At 50.9% G+C, this 15,146-nt stretch overlaps 6 protein-coding genes across 6 annotated transcripts; 2 read left to right on the top strand and 4 right to left on the bottom strand.

The window, feature by feature from the left end:
* Positions 1 to 896: 896 nt before the first annotated feature.
* Positions 897 to 5,358, bottom strand: F5J12DRAFT_805277 (P-loop containing nucleoside triphosphate hydrolase protein). The gene is made up of 19 exons (XM_051744531.1): positions 5,197 to 5,358; positions 4,946 to 5,152; positions 4,683 to 4,771; positions 4,488 to 4,644; positions 4,291 to 4,434; positions 4,008 to 4,237; positions 3,647 to 3,930; positions 3,294 to 3,612; positions 2,989 to 3,237; positions 2,671 to 2,935; positions 2,554 to 2,618; positions 2,348 to 2,497; positions 2,131 to 2,292; positions 1,935 to 2,075; positions 1,687 to 1,873; positions 1,544 to 1,630; positions 1,452 to 1,512; positions 1,223 to 1,336; positions 897 to 1,164 (listed from the first exon to the last, which is right to left on the bottom strand). The coding sequence occupies exons 1-18, from the start codon at positions 5,225 to 5,227 to the stop codon at positions 1,291 to 1,293; spliced, it is 2,874 nt and encodes a 957-aa protein (XP_051603459.1). The 5' UTR covers positions 5,228 to 5,358; the 3' UTR covers positions 897 to 1,164; positions 1,223 to 1,290.
* Positions 5,359 to 5,414: 56 nt separating this feature from the next.
* On the bottom strand, positions 5,415 to 5,980 carry F5J12DRAFT_805273 (Elf1-domain-containing protein). The gene is made up of 2 exons (XM_051744530.1): positions 5,738 to 5,980; positions 5,415 to 5,680 (listed from the first exon to the last, which is right to left on the bottom strand). Exons 1-2 carry the CDS (start codon positions 5,898 to 5,900, stop codon positions 5,532 to 5,534), a joined length of 312 nt encoding a protein of 103 aa, XP_051603458.1. The 5' UTR covers positions 5,901 to 5,980; the 3' UTR covers positions 5,415 to 5,531.
* Positions 5,981 to 6,095: 115 nt separating this feature from the next.
* On the top strand, positions 6,096 to 9,931 carry F5J12DRAFT_805272 (P-loop containing nucleoside triphosphate hydrolase protein). Its single transcript, XM_051744529.1, has 9 exons — positions 6,096 to 6,610; positions 6,658 to 7,296; positions 7,353 to 7,990; positions 8,037 to 8,452; positions 8,500 to 8,883; positions 8,924 to 8,953; positions 9,004 to 9,288; positions 9,336 to 9,660; positions 9,721 to 9,931. Exons 1-9 carry the CDS (start codon positions 6,120 to 6,122, stop codon positions 9,861 to 9,863), a joined length of 3,351 nt encoding a protein of 1,116 aa, XP_051603457.1. The 5' UTR covers positions 6,096 to 6,119; the 3' UTR covers positions 9,864 to 9,931.
* Positions 9,932 to 10,228: 297 nt separating this feature from the next.
* Positions 10,229 to 10,791, top strand: F5J12DRAFT_903384 (vacuolar protein sorting 55 protein; the record flags this gene model as incomplete). Its single annotated transcript, XM_051748398.1, has 4 exons — positions 10,229 to 10,247; positions 10,301 to 10,393; positions 10,450 to 10,660; positions 10,725 to 10,791. The coding sequence occupies 4 exons, from the start codon at positions 10,229 to 10,231 to the stop codon at positions 10,789 to 10,791; spliced, it is 390 nt and encodes a 129-aa protein (XP_051603456.1).
* F5J12DRAFT_378389 (uncharacterized protein) lies at positions 10,691 to 12,995 on the bottom strand. The gene is made up of 3 exons (XM_051739120.1): positions 12,132 to 12,995; positions 11,242 to 12,076; positions 10,691 to 11,180 (listed from the first exon to the last, which is right to left on the bottom strand). The coding sequence occupies exons 1-3, from the start codon at positions 12,560 to 12,562 to the stop codon at positions 10,884 to 10,886; spliced, it is 1,563 nt and encodes a 520-aa protein (XP_051603455.1). The 5' UTR covers positions 12,563 to 12,995; the 3' UTR covers positions 10,691 to 10,883.
* F5J12DRAFT_805261 (uncharacterized protein) lies at positions 12,993 to 15,024 on the bottom strand. Its single transcript, XM_051744528.1, has 3 exons — positions 14,265 to 15,024; positions 13,441 to 14,215; positions 12,993 to 13,393 (listed from the first exon to the last, which is right to left on the bottom strand). Exons 1-3 carry the CDS (start codon positions 14,972 to 14,974, stop codon positions 13,091 to 13,093), a joined length of 1,788 nt encoding a protein of 595 aa, XP_051603454.1. The 5' UTR covers positions 14,975 to 15,024; the 3' UTR covers positions 12,993 to 13,090.
* Between the last annotated feature and the right edge of the window lie 122 nt (positions 15,025 to 15,146).

Genomic DNA, 15,146 nt, shown 5'->3' with positions numbered 1-15,146 from the left:
ACTTACAGAGTGAGAGAAGAAAAAAGGTAAAATTATAATTTCAAGGGGTGGCCTTGCAAACGTATTAACCGTCAAAGGCGAACACGGATTAGCCAAGGGGTTCAACCGAGTGTGCGGGTGGAGCTATCGGCACGGGGAAGGGGTAAAGACGCGTCGAGCGCATAGGATTATCGTAACGGAACACGATGCAGACCGGGACGCGTAAATAATGGGCTACAGGCCATTAAACGTGACTCACCAAGGATGTGATACTAGAAACTAAGGAGGCTCCAGATAGAGCACCCTCCACTGGCACTCGGATAAAGAGAAGAAGAAAAAAAGAAAAGGCGACGCGCACGCAGGGAACGTTGACGCGCACAGCTTATGCAAAGAGAAAAACCAGAAAGCAAAGCCGCTCGGTGTATTATTTGTTATGGAACGGAGTATTCAATCGCTAAATCGACAAATTTGGTTCCGCGCAGCTATATTGATTCCGCTCGGCGATGACACTCTGACTTTGCCCTGTGGAAGGGCCCCCTTGGCAGATCAAGAGGAGCGACGGAGAATGACCAGATATTAGTGAGCAGGTTAAAAAAAAAGCAGTTTTTTCGGGCCTGCAATGGTGATCCGGGGCCGATTTGCAGTGTCCGGAGGGGTCGCGGGGCAATGAAGCTGTATGTGCACGGCAAGCACCATAGCCTGTTCCTGCACTTTTTTTTCCCGATGGCACTCGATTAGATACAGAATACACAGCCATCACAGGTCCCCGTTTTTGCTCGCCTATTCCCGGGGAAATTTTTCGGGTCTTGCTGCATTTTTCGGATGACGGTTGGCTAGATCTGAGGGTCCTCTATTAAGTTAATATTCGTCACTTGGGGTTTGGCTTGGTTTTCTTCCTCTAAGTCCTACATCAGTGATGGGTTGATCGAGATGTCGCTGTTCAGTGATAAGTCCTGCTTATCTAAAGTAAAATCTCCTTGTCGGTTCCGCCCGTGGTACCTGCAAGTAGTATCTACGCTCCAGACCTGAGATTGTAATATTAAGTATGGAGGGTGGCTAAGGCTCAGGCTCCGTATTTATCAACGTTCGACGAGTCTATTGTGACACATACACAAGGTTCCGTCTATCCATCAGACTGGCTCAGGCTCAGCGATCAGGCTCCTTGGTCATCCTAGCCCCAGATTAGTAAGTTGTGTATAGGGTCCTGCGCTTATCTTGATCGCTCTCTCCATCCTCCTTGAAGTGTCATTGCATTAAAGGTGATGATGATAGCGGTGGAATACTGAAAACAATGAGCACAAGGCTTGCTGTCTAGTTATTTCGAGAGTTAAAGAACCACGATGCACGTTTCGCTGTACTCGATATTTAAGCACAACAGAAAGTACTAGGGCGCGACAAGAGGACTTACCACCCCTAGATAAAGCATCGCCATCAATCACTTAACACTGTCGATGATGAACACAATCACTCACCCTCCTTCCTCATTCTGAAGTCTGGCTAATGGATTGGCTGATGACATATTGCTTCCGCTTGCTGCAGGCCGGCGCAGATCCGCCGGGGGCACCAGCTGCCACAGCAGAGCCTCCTCCTCCTCGGAGTGGCTTGGCAATCCGACCGAAACTCAATGCAGGGCCACTTGACGCCTTTTGCGCTACAAGTACGGGACGATGAACTACCCAACTTTATGCAAAGAGGTTCCATCCTTACCACGTGCTTGCTCAAGCCGCTCTTTCACCGATTGGAGCTGTGCTTCAAACTTCTGATTTTGAATGGCCAATCGACGATCAGCATCCTGCAGGAGTGCTTCCAAGTTCTGGATGCGCTCATTCCGTGCCATCAATTTACGTTCAGCTATGCCAGCTTCCTTTTTCAACGCCGAGTTCTGGTCCACCAGCTATAACACCGATTAAAACACCTGCGCGCCCAATATGAGGTACGTGTGCTGGTAAGCTCACCTGTTTCTGAACTAACGTCAGCTGTTCTAGATTGCGCTCCAAAAATGCCATTTTCTTCTGTTGAGCTTTGCTGTTGCTGTTCCTAATGACGTTGTTGTATTGCTCTCTTAGCTCGTCCAACTGAATCTCCAGTTCCACGACCTGTCATAAGGTTGGGTATAATATATGGCCAGCACTGGCAAGCAGCTATACGAACCTTCTCACAGCGATTAGAGAGATCCCGCATAAGGGATTTCTTGACGGCCTCAAACTCGGCCAGCTGTACATTGATGGCTTTGCGCGTACGCTCGAGGTCCTGAGCGCTCTCGGCCAAGCTCTTACCACCCTCGATTCCAGCGGACGTAACGGCAAAGGCACGCTGGGCGTAAACAAGTAAGACGTGGGTGAACGTGAAGAAAGTTCTAATGCCGTACTTTGAGCTCCTCGTTCACGTTCTTCATGCTCTCAATCGTAGCATTCAACGAGCGAATCTCATTACTCTTTAGTTCAAGCTGCTGTTTAAGATCCGATGCTTCGGCAATACTCGCTTCACGTCGAGCTGAGTATTGTGCCTCTAGCTTATTCTTCAAGAAGCGACCTCTTAAGTGGTTGTAACATCGGGCTTCGCATATTAACATACCTTCAGCTCTGCCATCGACTGCGCGATGCCTGCGTTACTGGTTTCCTCATCTTGAATGGTTTTCTCTATCGGGGAAATGACGTAAGGATATACTCTGCAAGAAGTTCTGGGACGCACCAAGAAGCTCTTCATATTCAGCCTCAAGGGTGGTTAGGCGGCTCTCAAGTTCATCACGGCGGCGTGTCACCATCTCATTTTCCTCCTGGCTCTGTCTCAGACGATCCAAAGTCTCCCGCACTGTCGACTGCGCCTCGCTCAATTGCCGTCTAGCAGCTACGACGTCGTCTACGGTAAGTGAAGAAAGTGTTACTTCGGAATCCACGGAATCCAACTTAGAAAGAAGCTGGCGAAGTTGTTCATCTTTCTCCGAGAATGCGCCTTGCTGTATGGGGGTTGAGAAGAGGTGTGAGCTGTGAGATACTTGAGGTAACCTACAGCATCAAATTTAGCCATCATGAGCGCCATTTTCTCCTGCTTGCGTTTCTCCTTGTCCTCTGCCGAGGCATCCTTTTGAGCACTACGCAGCTCGGTAATGATTTTCTTAAGCTCGTCGAGTTCACTTTTGGCATCTTGGTTCTGTTCCCGGAGGATGTCAATCGTAATGATGCTCTCTTTGTTGTCATAGTCAAGGCGTTCCACTTGTAAACGAAGCTCGTTGAGTTGGGTGGACATAGATTTATTTTCCTGGGAACGGTCGACGTCAGTGAGCGATGGCTTCCTCACATAAACACAGCACCAACCTTCGACAAAGAAACCTCTTGCTCTCTGAGGAACGCAAGCTCTTCCTTCAGCTCTTTGACAAGCTTCTCAGCGGCAGCAAGTGAGCTCTCTTTCTCGGCCAACTGGTCACTGAGTTCGTTCTCTCGTCGAAGGAATTCCTCCCGTTCGTCCTTCTCGAGGCCGATGACCGTAGGTGTTTGCGGCCTGCTATCAATCTCAGATCGGAGACCCTCCAACACGGGGTTAACAGGAGTCTGGCTTCTGGCAGTCGACGGTGCAGATGCGGGCCTCTTGGACGATACGGAAGTGCTGATCGGCTTGTCCGGTGTCGCCCACTCGCTTTGCTCGACGTGCCCACCAGAGCGCCAAATACCAAGCTTCCGCTTCCAGTGTCTGTATGTATGCCAGATGCCGGGTGTTCGCGAGCTGTGCCTTGGACAAGAGTCCCTTGAGCTCCAACGGAGAAAGTTCTTGGTTGACACGCGCTGTGTTCTTTATCGATTTCGCACGGATACCAAAGCGTAGGGTAGACAAAGTCTCCGCTTCATTGTATAACGAGGGAGAGCAGTTAATAATAAGAGTCGTTCGCGAATTGCCACCCAAAGACTCTTGCAATATGCGAGTAAGCTTTGAGTCCCGGTAAGGAATATGTTTTGTCTGAGAGTGACCATAGGTGAGCGCGCAACGCACTGTGCAGGGGTACTCAGGGGGTATGGTCCCATATGAGCGCATACCTTGGGGTCCGTGAGCGCGTTAATCACCATACCGAGCGCAGAAAGCGATTTGTTGATCTTCTTCGCTTCTTCTAATGTTTGACCCGAGGCACCTGTCTTACCAACCTTTTCGGACCCAGCAAGATCGACGAGATAGAGGTTTCCTGATTTCTGCGCGCCCGTTTCCGTATTCCGCTGCTGAATCGTGATTAGAAAAATGGAATGTGATCGTGAACTCTCAGCATTCATGTCTGGAAGCGTACTTCGTCAGTAACCACATGATACGATCATGTCCGGCGCTCACTGGTCGAGGTGACTACGCGGGCTGCCGCTCCCTGGCGCATGATCTCGTACACTTCACGCGCACTACTGACATAGTAGTCGGATAAGTTCTTGACATACACACCGCGGGACTTCTCCTCGTGAACTTGCAAGTTGTCATTTTGGGCTAGGAAGCTGATGAGTGGTCGACAATATAGGGATAAATGCACTGCAACTTACGAGCCAGCAAATCACGAATACGTTCGAGATAGATTTCCATATAGGAAACTTTGACCATGTACTCTAGGTGAGCATCCGACTCCACGATAGACTGGAATATTTGTTCCGTGATGCGGGGTATAATTCCTTTCAACTCCTCCGAGTCTATATCTGCGCCCTGAATGTCGATGTCCATGAGAATTAAACAAAGAGCACATGATTGCAACTTTCCATCATCGTGAAGGTCTTCCCACTGCCAGTTTGGCCGTATGCGAAAACGGTGCCGTTGTAACCATCGAGAACATCTAGATGGTTGGTTAGTCATCCATAGCGAAGATGGAGCAGGAATGCGGTGTTGGAGATGGCCCCACGCTACGGACATGGAAGAGGTCTCACCTTTGACGATACTATAGAGAGGAGGAACGCGTCAACGGCTCTCAGAAGTCGCGTAGCAACGTTGTAAACTCACTCCTTGACACCGTAGTCAAAAACTTCGTGTTGTTTCGTACCCATCGGAAACACCCTATCAAACGTAAATCCATCTTTCTCTGGACCTGAGACAGATTGCGCATTCCGCATCATCACGGTTTGAAGGTTGTCATCAAAAGCCACGATGATCTCGCCGCCTTCTCTCAGTTCAAGAGCATTGGGCGGCCGAAATCTGTTCGAAATTGCGAAGGAGTGAGCTACGGATGGACCACGGCGCGCTTGATGCCTGGATCGTACCGACAAACGACCTTGATGTTAGTGGAAGAGGCCATGCTGGACGATCTGCGTAGGAAAGAGAGCCAAAGAGCGTGTTGTGGCCAGCACGCAGGTATATAAAAGGACAGTTACAACGCTGTGTTCAAAGTGTAGTGGTGGAGTGGTGATTTCTTTGAGTAAATGAGTGCCGCGGTCAAAGGGTTCCGACAAGGCAGCCGGGCTGCCTATTCGGGCGATCGGCTGAGTGGTCTCACGCAGTAACTACAAAACACTGGGATTTCAACGTGATATTAGACGACTGATGGACTCTGTTATACAACGGAAGGGTGTCGGGGATTACAATTGACCTCTATCATCGGATCAATCTTCGTCGCTATCGATGGAAGGCGGCGCAGCAGGGGCGGGCCTACTCGAGGAAGCAGTTAGTCTTCGGTGGCCCTGGCTCTCTTTTTGTGCTGCATCAGCAGCATCTATCCACTCCGAATAAATGTCGACTGGTTCGGTAAGGTCTGCGCAGATAAATCTCGGTACCAAAAACTGTCGCACGAGCAGAAACAACCACGTACGATTAACTTTACTTTGATACCTCTGATCGCACACTCTGCAGACCAGCTGGGCTATTCCCGCCTTCCTGTCGATTCTAACTGTCACAGACGTGTCGTGATTACAGAATAAACATGTGAATGTTGTGTCTGGCAGAGGAAGTGAGTGCAGGGGTGAGGCTGACATGACTGAACACACCCAACGGCTGCCGTCTCCGTGCAGCACTGGCCGCCGCTGGCTTTCTGGACGACTTCTTGCGTTTCCCCATGATGCCAGGACGAGAGTCCTGATAGCCATGTGCCAACCGTATGCTTTTCCCACGGATGCACGTGATCAAGACGCGTCTGTAAGTTTACTAGCGGAGTGGAGCAGTCGCGTTGGCCGAGACCTAGGACAGCGACAGCGATGGCCTCTCGTCGCCTCCCAAGTTTAAGGTCAAAACCGACCCTCCAACCGCCAGCAAGCTCCAGACAACAACGAGCCACCACAAATCCACTCTCACCAACTTCATCAGAACATCCCGAAACCCAGGCCGAAGCACCCGTGCCACCGTCCAAGTCCACCAGATCGCAACACGCCGACGGAGAAACCAACATCCAGGTAGTCATCCGGTGCCGCAGGCGGTCCGAACGCGAGATTCAAGAGAATTCACCCATCATTGTCAGCTCAAATGGCGCCAAGAGTGACGAGATTACGATTGAGACCTCTACTCCCGTATCCAGCTTGGGCATCGTAACATTGCCACCTACTCGCACGTACCCTTTTGACCTAGTATTCGGGCCAGAGGCAGACCAGGCTATGATTTATCACGAGGTCGTTAGCCCCCTCCTTGAGGAAGTGATTAGGGGATACAACTGTACCCTATTTGCATATGGCCAAACCGGCACCGGAAAGACGTAAGTCCGTGACGATCTGTGTAGCTTCACACCTGATTCCTGTCTAGGTATACTATGCAGGGCGATCTGGTCCCTACTCCCATGGGCAACCCCTCCGCTCAAGCAGGGATGATACCCAGGGTTCTGTTTCGCCTCTTTCACCGTCTGGAAACCTCCACCGCGGACTACAGTGTCAAAGTATCGTTCGTAGAACTTTACAATGAAGAACTCAGGGATCTCCTTGCAAATGAGATGCTTCCCCCGGCTGGATCCACACAACCCATGGGGAAAGGGGGCCCAGTTGACAACCAAGGGGGCCTCAGAATTTTTGACGATGCCAGTAAGAAAGGAGTTTTCATCCAGGGGTTGGAGGAAATACCAGTCAAGGATGCCCGTGATGCACTAGCTCTTCTTACAAAAGGAAGTCATCGTCGACAAATTGCCGCTACGAAATTCAACGATCACTCCAGCCGGTCACACTCCGTGTTCTCCATTACAGTCCATACGAAAGAAACATCTAATATCGGTGATGACCTCTTGAAGGTCGGCAAACTTAACCTCGTAGATCTTGCTGGGTCGGAAAACATTGCACGATCCGGTGCGGAAAACAAGAGAGCGAGAGAGGCCGGCATGATCAATCAAAGCCTACTAACTCTCGGCCGCGTTATCAATGCACTCGTTGATCGTTCTCCTCATGTTCCATATCGGTGAGTTGCTGTCCAGTCGGCCATAGTGGTGATACGACTTAGGAAAAATATAACAGAGAGTCTAAACTCACCCGCCTTTTACAAGACTCCCTCGGCGGTCGCACGAAGACATGCATCATCGCTACCATCTCCCCTGCACGTTCTAATATGGAGGAAACGCTCTCTACCTTGGACTATGCTATCCGTGCCAAGTCCATCCGCAACAAGCCCGAGCTTAACCAACGCATGACACGCAACGCCCTCCTCAAAGAGTACGTTGCTGAGATTGAACGCCTCAAGGCAGACGTTCTGGCTGCGCGGGAAAAAAATGGTATCTTCTTCTCAGAAGAGAGGTGGAATCAGATGACAGTAGAACAAGAGCAATGTCAGACAGAAATGGAAGCGGCGAAGAAGCAAGTGGACATTCTAGAAAGCCAGTTGAGGAGCGTGAGGGAGGAGTTCGAGCAGAGCATGGCACTACTAATGAGACGCGACGGTGAACTCAAGGAGACGAAGGAAAAACTGAAGGAGACAGAGGGCGAGCTTGAACAGAAGGATGGACAGTTAAAACAGGTGAAGGGGGCGTTGGAAGAGGAGATGATCGTCCGTCAAGCCTATCAGGTTAACGAAGGTAAACTGGACGGTGTAGCGTGCGGATTAAAAGAGGTTGCCACAGAGTGTATCGAGGATGTCGGTGCACTCTTCGATAAACTCCGTCAGTCTTTTTCTCATGCACTTTTCCTTCACTGATCGTTCTGCAGAACGGAAAACGAAGACATTCACTTCCAATATTAAGGTCGTATCTCACCAAGGAAAATCGATATCCGCGGAGGTGCAGACCCTCTCCGATAAATTGGAAGAGTTTATCAAAGCGGCGGCCCACAGTACCCAAAGCCTCCGAGCAGAAGCCAAAACATATCATGCAAAGGAGCTCGAGACCTTGACGAGTCACTCCGAGCGCATCGATCAGCAGTTACAGCGCATCCAAGATTCCCTACGCATAATAAATGCTAAGGATGACGCCTCTGCGGAGGCATTGGGAATTCTGCACAGCGCAGTTAAGGACTCGCAGGAGACTCTAAAGAGTTCTTTTGCGGCCTGGTCAGACTCCCTGCGTACGAGCTCACAGGCACTATCAACGGAACTGTACTCTGCAAACCAAAGTAACTTCGCCGCGGTGAGTTTGAACCCACATCTCGGTTATCGCGCTTATCTCAGCCGAAGGTTGAAAAAGCTTTGAGAGCTATGGGTTCTGTAATGGATACCATTCTGACTGAGGCACTTGCCTTCGTAAAAGCGGAAGCAGACTCTGCATTACAAGCGAAATCCCTCGTCGATGAAATCTCGCGTGCTGAAATTGCTCACCTACAAGCACAGAACGCCAGGCTCCTACAGACCCTTGAAGCCGAAAAAGTCAAATCTGAGAAGGCAAAAGACGAGCTCGTGCAACGCGTCTCTAGCCTACTGGGAGAATTCGTTGCTACGCGCGATCTGGAACTGCGGCAAGCATTTGGCTCCATCACGAAAGGCAACACCAAAGTGGAGGAGGCCGTCACCAATCTGGGCCAGAAACACGAAAGATTAATGAATGATGCTGCTACTCGCGGCGTAGAGCTGTCCACCTCCTTACAACGGAGAACCGCGGAAGTGCAAGAGGACGCGTGATGGTGCATTGAAGGTAAGTATCCACCTTCCAGTGTTAAGCCAAAAGTTCAACGTCTTCGGCAGTCCGTGGGCTCCGCCCAAGCATCGTTCAAAGATGGTCTTTCTGCCATGCAAGCATCGCTCGCCACCACGACGACAACCTACTCAGGTGAACTACAACGACACGGGCAGTCATTACAGGCTTCATTGAATAGTGGCCTCGACCGCCATAACCGAGTGAAACGGGCACGCGTAGAGAGCATGAACACGATGGTGGCGGATGTTCAGAGTGAATTACGACACGTCCAACGGGGGATCACATCTACCTCAAGAAATGTGGATAATTTTGTTGCGCGGGTGGTCTCAGAGGTAAGCGATATCCATACGTGACCTCGCCATTGCTGAAATGCTGCTAGGGTGCAAACCTATCAAACTCTGCAGAACTCTACCATAAGGCGGTCTCCGGCGAGTTGAATACTCTACAAGACATGACGCGGTCGCTGGTCGATCAAGGGGCACGAGAAGATGTTCCTACAGGGATGACCCCGCGCAAGCGCGTGTGGGAATATGTCGACAAGTGGGAGTTGACGAAGAGTCGTGATGTTCTCCTGCAGTCCTGGAGGCAGGGCCACTCGACAGCGAATTCCAATCCAACCCCGGTTTCTGAAACATTCTCTCTTCCTAATGTCGTCGAGGAGACGGTGGAACAGATCGTACCAGTGAAAGACGAACCTCTGCCTGGTGAGCCTGCGCCTAAAGCAGCCACCACCCCAACTACTGTAACGTTGTCCCTACCGACAGTAGCATCGCCTGTCGCAGCTCCCCCAATACCACCACCACCAGTGAAAACGGTGGTGGCAAAGTCGGGCTTACCGGCATTGGCAGCCTTGGCGGATCGACCAACTAACATCCTTGGTCCGCGGGGGTCAAGAAGGATAAGGTAGCATCGCAACTTAGACGTAGGCTATACGATGTGTGTATGTCCACTATTTATCGCAAATATTTCATCTATTAGGAGTTTCAATGTGTAATCTATATGCCTCACTGCAAGTTTGGTGGTTGTAGTGCATGGTCGTTGTATATCATATACATATCATGTCACTCTTATTGTAGCCTAGATTTTGCTTGCCTTCATCATACTTGTTTTTTTTTTGCAAAGACTGGTTGAGATGGAACGCAAGCTTCGAGTGCTGAACAAACCACCCTTTGCAATTAATTTCCTTACGTAATCCACATGCCCTGTGATGACTGCAAAGTAGCCCGCAGTAGAAAATCTAAGCTCATTGCAAGTTTGTAGCCTCGGAGCACGATGGCTGCAGGATTGAAAAGTTCGCCTATTCTCTTTGGAACCTGATAATTCCGACAACTAAGTTCGCAACAGCCGTCATTTTGCTATCTTTTGTGCTTGCTGTCGGTTTCCTACTCATCATACTCTCGTGCGCCCTATGGGCCAACTGGCTCCCCCTCTTAGTAGGCAAGTTTTTGTCTTCTTTGCTTATCCTCCTGGGTGGCATCTCAGTCGTCTGGTAGCTCTTACATTTGTGTTGGCACCCCTTCCAAACGCCTTGTTTGCTCACTGTGGGGGAGACGAGTTCTCGGCGCACGAGTCCACTGCCGCAGTGGACTTGGGACGTTTCATAACGGCTACTATCGTCGTCACTGGCTTTGCTCTTCCGGTTGTCCTCACACATTCAGAAGTAATCAAGCCAGCAGCTTGTGTAATGTCGATCATTGGTGGGGGGTGAGTTGTTGCAGTTGTCACCATTCTTCACGGATGCTTACATGTTTTTTGGGGGGAAACATAGATTGGTGTATAGTACCATTATGGCTTATACAGCGGCATTTAGGCAAGATTACTCGGAATTTGATTGATTATTGTGTCGCACATGGAGCTATACTATGGACAAAGGATGAAACTACGATAAATGCTCGCATACCTACGAATCTCAGGCATCGCATGAGACTCAGCTTCGGGCTGACAAACCATTCATATCGACAGTGCGATTTTTTGCGAAAAGTGTCCGTTGATGGTTCTCCTGTGCTTTGTCGACCAACTCTTGCCGGATGTTGACCAGTAAAGGCATAAACTGCTCCCTCACGAGGTTGACTATCTCACCATCCAGCAGCTCCATGATGTACTCCACCGGCAGCCTCTTTTCAATGGGAGGTACTTGTGAGATATAGGCTTGCAGGGCAGCATTCAGGGCCTCCACTTCTTTGCTTATGGCTTCTGGGTTTGCCGAATCGCATGTCGCGGTAAGCTGCAGTAATAACAAGTGTCACCGCCTAGTCATCTTGCAGATATGATATGCGTTTTCATACCTCCGCGATGGCATTTCTCAGGTTTTCGTTCTCCGTTTCCATATGCTTGCATCTTTGCTCGAGCTCGTGGCGTTGACTGATCAAAGTTGCCACTTCTTCCGCCAGCTGACCGACTTCACCTCCGGTGGTCTGAATATTTTGCACGAGCGCTGAGTTGTGCGTATCCACGACAGCCTCGATGTCGGCCTGGGGGACCCGTATCTCCTCCACGTCGGAGAAATACCCTTCTTCCTCTAGTCTCTCGTTTATTCGCAGTTCCATTTCGTCATGCATGACCTGATGGCGTTGGTTGATGTGATTCTCTAGATCCGATATCTGACGGCTTAGCCCAGTCAACTTGTCACGAAATTCTTCCAGCTCGGCCGGCCGGTAACCGACACCGCCAGAGGCATCATCTTCTGAGACTTCCCCTTCTGATAAACGCCTTCGTTTTTTGGGTCGTTCCGTACCATCAGGTTCCTCGGGATTTTGACCTATCTGGGTGGCTTGAGAGCTAAACAATGCACTGCAACTCGACTGCAGGTCCTCCAGAGAACTCTTCACATCCGAGGCGTGCTTTTTCACCTCTGCCAATGTCTTTTCAAGACCCTGTAATTCTGGTGTTTTGAGGGCAGGCCAGAACTCGGTCCCTATGAGATGTTGTATGACATCGTTGACCTCCTTTCGTTTCTTTTCCAATTCACGTTCGAGGGCTATCTTCTGTTCGTTGATGCGTGATTTGTCCTCCTCGGACAGGCCAGTTATGCACGACGACTGACTGAGCCGTCGCATGCTCTCAAGATCGCTTTCTATTTTGGCATACTCGCGTCGCGCTGTTATAGAGGTGAACATCAAACTGGAGGAAACGCGTTAGCTCCAAAGAAAGGGGTAGTTGGGGTTGCAAGACGTACTCCACTCTCTCATGCCAAACCTTGCGCTGCTCGTCCAGGGACAACCCCTTCATCCCTCGTGTCAATGAAAAACCATCTCTAGAAGACGATTGCTGAGAAAGGAAGGCAGGTACCGTGGGTAGAGGCGGAAGAGCTGGCGGCGGTGGTTGTGAAGGGTAAGGTCGGGGAGGCTCGGGAGGTACAGAAGTGCGAGAGGACATAGGGACACCCATCTTCGTAGTTACCGACTGCGTTCTTGCTGGCGAGCCTTTGCGAACAGCGTCGGGTATTGGTCGACGGCCATTCTCCGTCGTCCTGGTCCTTCGAGGGCTACCAGGGGGTGTATAACGCTTATGATCCGCAGACTCCCGCCTGGGATGATGTGGTGGTCCTGCTTCGCGTGCCGACGTTGGCTGAACGGGCGAACGAGAACGACGTCTGCTGCTTGACATCTCCACATCGATGGGCCTCCTGACAGACCTTGAGCTTGTCGGCGATTGGCCGCCGCGAGTGTCACCACGGCGGTGCACCGCGGACTCGTCGTATGAACTACGTTTTCGGCTGTCAATAAGAACATAATAAAACCCGTCGTCATCGTCTAACACGAGGTCTTTCCGTGGCGGCTTGGAAGACTTCGCAATTCTCCATGCTGGCTCATTCGGATGTGCAAAGTTGCATACAGGTGCCGGCCACGGGCAGCCTTTCGTGCCGTCCTTGTATACCCTGGCACGACCTTCGTCGTCGTAGAACTGCCATTCAATTAGAGGCCATCAATACTCCTGCTCCTTTTCCCCGTCGCCGACGCGAAGTTATTAGGACATACGTTGCAACGCCTTTCCTTCATGGCCTGTCTTGACATGTAATCGTGTGACGATTCACGGAAGCAAAGTCATGCACGAAGCTTGTGTAGTGTAATTTAGGAGGAATGCAGTAACATATGCGACTAGAACTAATACTACAAAATTCAATGGAGAGCATGGTTAATCTTGTGGAGAAACGTGCAAATGCTCCTGGGGCCTGAAGAGCTCCGTCTGGTGACCATTGGAAACCCCATTCATGACAGCCTCGCCTATCGTTCTAACAGTAGGCACAATCTCTTGCTCGTAAAATTTCTGGATGAGAGCACTGAGCGCAGGTTTCAGCTCTTCAATCAAATGTTGGCAGGTGCTTTCCACAGGAGCACAGGGACCAAACGGAGGTTGGTGCATGAGCTCATCCAAGTCTTCTTGCAACTTCTCTTTCTGTCGCCGAAGCTCCTCAGTTGCAGCATACTTATCCTGCAGCTATACAAAGCGTGAGACTGGTAATAGGGCCTGCCGAAGCTGCTTACCTTCGTGAGAGCCTCCCGATGCTCGGCATTTTCGTTCTCCAGTTGCTCGAGTCTGCTTTTAAATTGAGCATTCCCCACAATAAGCCCACTTATATCTTCGATTGTCTTCGATAGCTTCCCTTCAACCTCGCGCCATTGGTCTGCACAGTTCTCCATTTTCTCGATAGAGTCGGGGGGTATGACAATGTCTGGACGGACTCGAGCTGCTATCTTTTGCACGTTTTGCTTGCGGGCTTCTCGCAGCTCGAACAACCTAGCGTCGAGCACCTTGTCTACTATATCTCTGATATCCATCGGTCGACTCAGCGTCAACTCGGCTTCTATCTGCTCGAGCGACTCCTCCATTTCCTCCGCCCGGTTCTGCAATGCTCCCCACTCAGTGGAGGGCAGGTTGGTTGTCGTTGAGGGGCTAGGATCGCGCATAGGAACATCACGATCCTTGAACTCCTCGATTAGAGTGCGGATCTGCCTCGCATACGCGGTGGACTCGGCTATGAACCTATCAGTCTCCTCACCGATATCATACCGTTGCGAGAGGTCGAAATCAGACATTACAGTCTCTTGGTAGTCCACAAGCGCATTGACAGCAAGAGATAGCTTTTCCCTCTGACCAAAATACTCCCTGTCAAATTCGGCACGTTTCGACTCCAGAATGTTGATCCCGGCATCGCCGATGCGAGCATAGCATGGAGACTTTCGTGTACGGAACCAACGGTCGCGGTTTAGTTCCGCCTCAGAGAGATGAAACTTGGCCCTGACTGCACGTTCCCAAGTCCTACCATGATGTCAGTGAGAATGTTCCAAGTCGATTGAAGCCGAAGTACTTGATGTATTCCTTAAACATTTCGCGCTTGTCATCCCACCCCTCGCGCTTTCTCTTCGGACGAGGTGGGGCTAGTGGTAGAGCTGAACCCGGAGCAGCTGGAGTCAACGGGGTATCCCCGTCAACAACAGAATAGGGCGGTTGAATATTGAGTGGTGGCGGTGGCGGTGGAACGTTCGAAGTTTCGGGATCGCAGCGGGGAGTAGTTGAGTCCTGCATGTCTATATCTTCGTGGGGGGGAACTTTGGCACTCCACTTTATCTTGGCACCTAGGGATACTTGATTTGTGCCCGTGATTTTTCGTGCAGGAGCTGTACCGGGGTCCGTATCTGCCAGGGGTGGAGGTAACTTGGACTTCCTGTTGTTACTGCCTGTGGGCCCACTACTCCAGGTGGGGCTTTGATTGCTAGAATTGTCGTCCGTCCAGATAGTACCATGGAACACAGGAGCCTCGTTGGCTCTGGTAGAAGTGACATCTTGCTTCGGAGGTCGGTCACCTTCACTTTCGTTAGACTTGATTTTGGTAGTGGTGGGGCCAGGCTTGCCCCAACCACCCGTGTCTGTGGAGTTCCACCAAGCTGTCGAGGAGTCCCCGCTCTCGCCAGGTTTACTGCTTTTGGCTGCGTCCCACCCAACCGTATCTGCCCATCCCTGCCTAGGTGGGCTGCCAGATGACTGCTTGACCGCATCCCCGCCAGATGAATCACCCATCTTCCAGTCGCCCCCAGTATCCCACTTACCTCCCCCTCCATCACCCCACCCACTTCCGCTTCTAGTACCCCACCCGCCTCCAGTATCCCATCCACTGCTACCCTCAGGATTACCCCACCCCGGTGACGCAGCCGCACCCCACAAGGGTTCGCGCATGCCAGAGAAAGATCCA

The sequence above is a fragment of the Pisolithus orientalis genome (genome assembly GCF_024613125.1).
Source record: "Pisolithus orientalis strain OTSU chromosome Unknown F5J12scaffold_4, whole genome shotgun sequence".
Classification (NCBI taxonomy): Eukaryota; Fungi; Basidiomycota; class Agaricomycetes; order Boletales; family Pisolithaceae; genus Pisolithus; species Pisolithus orientalis.
The sequence above is the reverse complement of the archived record's forward strand: the minus strand, read 5'-3'. Positions and strand labels throughout refer to the sequence as shown.

What these genes read in the sequence shown, in the direction of transcription:
- F5J12DRAFT_805261 (XM_051744528.1), bottom strand. Translation starts at nt 14,974, where the DNA reads ATGGGTGATTCATCTGGCGGGGATGCGGTCAAGCAGTCATCTGGCAGC. An exon ending in ATGTTTAAGGAATACATCAA is followed by an intron (nt 14,216 to 14,264) that starts GTACTTCGGCTT and finishes ACATCATGGTAG; the next exon opens with GACTTGGGAACGTGCAGTCA. An exon ending in ATCGGGAGGCTCTCACGAAG is followed by an intron (nt 13,394 to 13,440) that starts GTAAGCAGCTTC and finishes CGCTTTGTATAG; the next exon opens with CTGCAGGATAAGTATGCTGC.
- F5J12DRAFT_805277 (XM_051744531.1), bottom strand. Translation starts at nt 5,227, where the DNA reads ATGGCCTCTTCCACTAACATCAAGGTCGTTT. An exon ending in GCGGCTTGAGCAAGCACGTG is followed by an intron (nt 1,631 to 1,686) that starts GTAAGGATGGAA and finishes CCGTACTTGTAG; the next exon opens with CGCAAAAGGCGTCAAGTGGC. An exon ending in CTTCAGAATGAGGAAGGAGG is followed by an intron (nt 1,337 to 1,451) that starts GTGAGTGATTGT and finishes TTAAATATCGAG; the next exon opens with TACAGCGAAACGTGCATCGT.
- F5J12DRAFT_378389 (XM_051739120.1), bottom strand. Translation starts at nt 12,562, where the DNA reads ATGTCAAGCAGCAGACGTCGTTCTCGTTCGCCCGTTCAGCCAACGTCG. An exon ending in GTTTGGCATGAGAGAGTGGA is followed by an intron (nt 12,077 to 12,131) that starts GTACGTCTTGCA and finishes CGTTTCCTCCAG; the next exon opens with TTTGATGTTCACCTCTATAA. An exon ending in TGAGAAATGCCATCGCGGAG is followed by an intron (nt 11,181 to 11,241) that starts GTATGAAAACGC and finishes TTATTACTGCAG; the next exon opens with CTTACCGCGACATGCGATTC.
- F5J12DRAFT_805273 (XM_051744530.1), bottom strand. Translation starts at nt 5,900, where the DNA reads ATGTCAGCCTCACCCCTGCACTCACTTCCTCTGCCAGACACAACATTC. An exon ending in GTATCAAAGTAAAGTTAATC is followed by an intron (nt 5,681 to 5,737) that starts GTACGTGGTTGT and finishes TTATCTGCGCAG; the next exon opens with ACCTTACCGAACCAGTCGAC.
- F5J12DRAFT_805272 (XM_051744529.1), top strand. Translation starts at nt 6,120, where the DNA reads ATGGCCTCTCGTCGCCTCCCAAGTTTAAGGTCAAAACCGACCCTCCAA. An exon ending in TCTCCTCATGTTCCATATCG is followed by an intron (nt 7,297 to 7,352) that starts GTGAGTTGCTGT and finishes AAAATATAACAG; the next exon opens with AGAGTCTAAACTCACCCGCC. An exon ending in TGCACTCTTCGATAAACTCC is followed by an intron (nt 7,991 to 8,036) that starts GTCAGTCTTTTT and finishes ATCGTTCTGCAG; the next exon opens with AACGGAAAACGAAGACATTC.